The following is a 6,000-nucleotide window of genomic DNA, read 5'->3' on the forward strand; positions in this document are numbered from 1 at the left end:
TTGCGTAACAAATCCAAAATGATAAAATACATATTTTATATTTGAATTATTGTGTCTACAGGACAGACAGTTCGTCCGAAGAGCCAGTGTGAGCAGCACAGGGACAGTCTGCAGAGTGGCGTGGAGGTGAGGGGGCGGCCGGGCGTCGGCGCCTTCATCCCTCAGTGCGACTCGGATGGACGGTACCGACCGCTGCAGGTGGGCGCTGCTGGCTGATGGAGCACGTGGCTGACTGGTGACTTTAGTGAAGTGATGTGCTGATTTTTAAAAGTTTGATCATTCGTTCCAGTGTCACGGCTCCACTGGACATTGTTGGTGTGTGGACAGTCGGGGACAGGAGAGAGCAGGAACCAGGACGCCACCTGGAACAGCCCCCAGAGACTGTGACAGACCAGGTATGAGGTGGTTCTTCCATAAAACAATTGGCGTGTCAGTGACACTGTTGTTTTATCTTGTTGGTCTTTGTCTCCTCAGAGCGTCCTAAAAGTCACTGTGAGCAGCTCAGAGACAGTGTGCAGACCACCAGTCCAGACGGATTTCCTTTATATGGAGCCTTTGTACCTCAGTGTGAGGACGATGGACAGTACACACCACTGCAGGTCAGTGACCCATCAGGACTGTTTAATCACCTACAGCTTTAAATTAAAATGAAATTCTACAAATACATTCCTGTCTTTATTAATTACAGTGTCACGGCTCCACTGGACATTGTTGGTGTGTGGACAGTAACGGAGAGGAGAGACGAGGAACAAGAACAGCAGCTGGTGAAACACCCAGAGACTGTAGTAAACCAGGTGAACACGTGTTTCGCTTCTTGAAAATCTGGGAAATATTCAGCTTTTTTAGCTCCGACATTTCCCATAATGCAACGAGCCCTGCTCTCACTCACATCTCCTTCAGTTTGTAACTTAACTCAGACTTTCTGTCATGAATGTTTTAGTCTCCTCGCCCAAAGGTAAAGTAACCCTCATGACATCACTATGACATCATCAGGGTAATAGTATCAGACTGGTCAACGCTCAACAGAAGACATTACATAACTGTATTCACAAGCCGTGACTAACTGAACCTGACGTGTCGTTGGAGAGCTCCTTAAACTGTGGTCCAGTGTTGGAACGTCTGCTCTTTAAAACCACAACAAAATGCTCACATACGCAGATGACATCATCTTTATGTGTCTCGTTACCAGGAGGGAGGGGAAACGATAGAACCTCCTGTCTTTGTGATGAGACACCAGCTTCTGTGTTTTGAATCATCATTTGCTCCCAAGCTCATTATTTAAAGACAATATGATGGTGTTGAAAAGATATATGGAAAATGTAGAGTTCACTAACTCATTATTTGTGACTGTTCCTCCTCAGATGAACCAGAGCATCCTAAGACTCACTGTGAGCAGCACAGAGACAGCGTGCAGACCACCAGCCCAGAGGGATTTCCTATCATCGGAGTGTTTGTACCTCAGTGCGACGCTAACGGAGAGTACAGATCAAAGCAGGTCAGCGCTTGTTTTTGATTAATCCGTGTACCATTCTTTATATTTATACCCGTAAACTTTAACCTTTCATATTGAATTTATTTCGGTTACTGCTGTTCCTCCAGTGTCACGGCTCCACTGGACATTGTTGGTGTGTGGACAGTCGGGGACAGGAGAGAGCAGGAACCAGGACGCCACCTGGAACAGCCCCCAGAGACTGTGACAGACCAGGTATGAGGTGGCTCTTCAATAAAACAACTGGCGTGTCAGTGACACTGTTTCTTTATCTTGTTGGTCTTTGTCTCCTCAGAGCGTCCTAAAAGTCACTGTGAGCAGCTCAGAGACAGTGTGCAGACCACCAGTCCAGACGGATTTCCTTTATATGGAGCCTTTGTACCTCAGTGTGAGGACGATGGACAGTACACACCACTGCAGGTCAGTGACCCATCAGGACTGTTTAATCACCTACAGCTTTAATTAAGATGAAATTCTACAAATACATTCCTGTCTTTATTAATTACAGTGTCACGGCTCCACTGGACATTGTTGGTGTGTGGACAGTAATGGAGAGGAGAGACGAGGAACAAGAACAGCAGCTGGTGAAACACCCAGAGACTGTAGTAAACCAGGTGAGTGAACGCTCACACATTGTTCTGCAGCGACACACAGAACTATAATCTGTGTGTCGCTGGAACAAACACACCACCTGCTACACAACCCACAGACTGCGACAGACCAAGTGTGATCGCTCGGAAACGCTCGCCAGATTTTTAACATTTAAACTCGGAGCATCTCGTGCTTTTGTTTGTGCAAACATGACAAAGTCGATGATTTAGAGACAAATCTCAGCCTTCAATCGAGAAATATACCTGTGTTTATTTTGAGGGAACAGGAAATCTGCTTCTTCGCTTTCTTCTTGAGAAATAAATGAGACAACTGGCGTGCTCCCTCCTCTAACCCTCTGCAAGAAAGAGAGGGAACGTAATTCACATATCCTGGTGAAAGTTGTTATTATTTTAGAAACTTTTATTACAAACATTTTCAAGCTTCTACGTGTATTTGTCATTTTTTCACCATCAGTATCTGACAGTGTTTTTCCACCTTTCTCTGCTCCGTCAAACAGATTTACCGAGATGATCTTGTAGTTTTGGCCCATTTGTTTTATCTGTTTATAATGTTTATTGAGTTTTGTTCTTTTTTTTTTAACAAAAAATAACAGCAACAAAGAGCTCGGCAAACCAATTAATAATAATGACAGAAATGTAAAGTGTAGAAACGGCGCAGGATCTTAAACTGCAGACGTCCAGCACGGTCACAAACTGATATCTATCTGTTAAAAGCTTGTAGTGTAAATAAACTTTATCTCCTCAGTTGAACCAGAGCGTCCTAAAACTCACTGCCAGCACCACAGAGACGGCGTGCAGACCACCGGCCCAGAGGGAGTCCCTGTAGCTGGAGCCTACGTACCTCAGTGTGACGACAGCGGCGAGTACAGGCCGCTGCAGGTCAGCTCCTGGCGACTGAATGACACACAGATGAACTGATTTTGTTTTTGAATTTCATCTAGAGTAAAATAAAATAAATAATCCTGACTGCATGGGATTAATAAAAGTGTGTGTTTTTCAGTGCCACAGTTCCAGTGGATATTGTTGGTGTGTGGACAGTAGAGGACAGGAGATAGCGGGAACCAGGACGCCGCCCGGTGCACCACCCACAGACTGTGACAAACCAGGTGAACAACAGACGCAAACAGACGACTTCTCCCTCTGCTCCGCTCCACATGAGCTCTCACAGCTAATTAGTTCAGAGCAGAACCAGCACCAGCGTCAGCAGGTGCATTATGTCATGGCTCTCCGAGGCTCAACATTGACCCGTGAACCCCCCCCCGTTATTCCTCATCTCGATGACAAGTCAAACAGACAGGCACGTTTACACGAGTGTGTGTCTAACCTTGGAAGTGGCGCACCGGTGAGGTCATCGGGTCACAGCCTTGGAATGCCTGGAAGAAAACAGGTGATATCACTGAGTGTGTGGTGGGAAGCGGAGCGGAGAGCCAGAGGAACATGAAGCTAAAAAAACACATTATACATATATATATTGCTGCACTTCACATACAGGCTGGATCCTGGATTATATGACCTTTTGTAAGTGACATAAGCACTAAGGATAATATATTAATAATTACTGTAAACTGGAAAAACAGGGGTGTTTTTATTCTTGTAGATACAAACTTTACCCATGAAAAGAATTTTTACCGCATCATAAAACTTAGATTTAATTGTTGTTTAGTTTAATTCAGTGTATTTTAAGATTTACCAAACCAGGACAGAGCATGGTTTCAGTCATATCTGCTGTTACATACACTCTAAAAGAAAACATACTGTATATGAGCCTGTTGTGTCCTAAATCCCAATATCTTACCGTACCAAATTTATCTTGTAGTTTTGTCCCAGTTGTGTTTTCTGTTGAAGATTTCTAGTGTAAATAAACTTTGTTTTCCTCCCCAGATGAACCAGAGCGTCCTAAAACTTACTGCCAGCACCACAGAGACAGTGTGCAGACCACCAGTCCAGAGGGATATCCTATAGTCGGAGCATATGTGCCTCAGTGCGACGCTAACGGACAGTACACACCACTGCAGGTCAGCATCGGGTGACACATACATTTAAATAGCTTTATTTATGAATTTAAAGTAACATCAAATGATTATATAACACTCTTTTTGATATCGATCATCGTTCCTCCAGTGTCACGGCTCCACTGGACATTGTTGGTGTGTGGACAGTCGGGGACAGGAGAGAGCAGGAACCAGGACGCCACCTGGAACAGCCCCCCGAGACTGTGACAGACCAGGTATAAGGTGGTTCTTCCATAAAACAACTTGCGTGTCAGTGACACTGTTGTTTTATCTTGTTGGTCTTTGTCTCCTCAGAGCGTCCTAAAAGTCACTGTGAGCAGCTCAGAGACAGTGTGCAGACCACCAGTCCAGACGGATTTCCTTTATATGGAGCCTTTGTACCTCAGTGTGAGGAGGATGGACAGTACACACCACTGCAGGTCAGTGACCCATCAGGACTGTTTAATCACCTACAGCTTTAATTAAGATGAAATTCTACAAATACATTCCTGTCTTTATTAATTACAGTGTCACGGCTCCACTGGACATTGTTGGTGTGTGGACAGTAATGGAGAGGAGAGACGAGGAACAAGAACAGCAGCTGGTGAAACACCCAGAGACTGTAGTAAACCAGGTGAACACATGTTTTTTTAGCCCCTACTTTTCCCATAATGCAACAAGCATTGTGGGAAATATTCTTTCATCAGACCCCTCCCTGCTTGGTGAACACTCACATCTCCACACCTTCAGTTTGTAGGATGGGACACCAGCTTCCATGTTTTAACTCTCTCTGACAGAGAATAACCTGATCGTGTGTTTGTCCAACAGCACGTTCACTAGTAATGTTCATCTTCATGACTTGTTGCTCTTCCTCCTCAGATGAACCAGAGCGTCCTAAGACCCACTGTGAGCAGCACAGAGACAGCGTGCAGACCACCAGCCCAGAGGGATTTCCTATCATCGGAGTGTTTGTACCTGAGTGCGACGCTAACGGCCAGTACACGTCTCAACAGGTATCATTCTGACTGTAACCGAGAAATACTGCGCATCTTTATTCAATATTGTTATGGCTGGTCATACAATTATTATGTGTTTTCTAGTGTCACGGCTCCACTGGACAGTGTTGGTGTGTGGACAGCAGAGGGGAGGAGAGAGCAGGAACCAGGACGCCACCTGGAACAGCCCGCAGAGACTGTGACAGACCAGGTGAGACTGCAGTGTTGGTCTAAGGTTTCATATATGAGTGGTTAGACTGGATATATAAGAAGGTGGTTGTAACGACTCTGCGTGCCCGAAGAGGGAAAAGAAAGGTGAGTGTCATCAGCAAAGAGCTGCGGTCTTGTGCAGTCAGGCAACATAACCAGCAAAGTAAAGGTCCATCAGTGGTAGAACACAGCGACTCATCCTGTGTGTATTCCTAATAAACTTAACGTCTATTTGTTCATTTTTCTCCAGATGAACCGGAGCGTCCGAAAACCCACTGTGAACATCGCAGAGACGGCGTGCAGACCACCAGCCCCGAGGGATTCCCTATAGCTGGAGCCTACGTACCTCAGTGTGACGCACAAGGACAGTACCGGCCTCGACAGGTGAGACTGCCATTTCTCCTCAAACACAGATATAAATTATTCTTGTGTTTTTATGTGTGATCTTCTTCTTTTTACTATTAATAATATTGTTTTTATTGTTATTTATTCAGTGTCACGGCTCCTCTGGACATTGTTGGTGTGTGGACAGTAGGGGGCAGGAGAGAGCAGGAACCAGGACGCCACCTGGAACACCCTCTGTAGACTGTGACAGACCAGGTGGGATTACTGATGTACTGATTTGAGTGGCGCTAGAGGAGAGCGGCGTGTGTGTGTGTGTGTGTGTGTGTATGTGTGTGTGTGTGTGTGTGCAGATGTTATGG

General features: G+C 45.4%; 1 protein-coding gene across 2 annotated transcripts in view; it reads left to right on the top strand.

Moving 5' to 3' along the window:
- Window positions 1-6,000, top strand: part of nid2a (nidogen 2a (osteonidogen)) — a 35,697-nt gene that overhangs the window by 22,782 nt on the left and 6,915 nt on the right. The window contains exons 18-35 of one of the 2 annotated variants that reach the window (XM_056370207.1): window positions 62-198; window positions 290-395; window positions 475-599; window positions 689-794; window positions 1,362-1,495; window positions 1,600-1,705; window positions 1,785-1,909; window positions 1,998-2,103; window positions 2,846-2,979; window positions 3,101-3,206; window positions 3,982-4,115; window positions 4,222-4,327; window positions 4,407-4,531; window positions 4,620-4,725; window positions 4,971-5,104; window positions 5,192-5,297; window positions 5,547-5,680; window positions 5,791-5,896. In XM_056370207.1, coding sequence (XP_056226182.1) covers window positions 62-198; window positions 290-395; window positions 475-599; window positions 689-794; window positions 1,362-1,495; window positions 1,600-1,705; window positions 1,785-1,909; window positions 1,998-2,103; window positions 2,846-2,979; window positions 3,101-3,206; window positions 3,982-4,115; window positions 4,222-4,327; window positions 4,407-4,531; window positions 4,620-4,725; window positions 4,971-5,104; window positions 5,192-5,297; window positions 5,547-5,680; window positions 5,791-5,896 — 2,136 coding nt within the window. The remainder of the gene's footprint in view (window positions 1-61; window positions 199-289; window positions 396-474; window positions 600-688; window positions 795-1,361; window positions 1,496-1,599; window positions 1,706-1,784; window positions 1,910-1,997; window positions 2,104-2,845; window positions 2,980-3,100; window positions 3,207-3,981; window positions 4,116-4,221; window positions 4,328-4,406; window positions 4,532-4,619; window positions 4,726-4,970; window positions 5,105-5,191; window positions 5,298-5,546; window positions 5,681-5,790; window positions 5,897-6,000) is intronic. The other variant, XM_056370208.1, reaches the window with a different exon arrangement.

Source organism: Seriola aureovittata, chromosome 24 (genome assembly GCF_021018895.1).
Source record: "Seriola aureovittata isolate HTS-2021-v1 ecotype China chromosome 24, ASM2101889v1, whole genome shotgun sequence".
NCBI classification, from domain to species: domain Eukaryota; kingdom Metazoa; phylum Chordata; class Actinopteri; order Carangiformes; family Carangidae; genus Seriola; species Seriola aureovittata.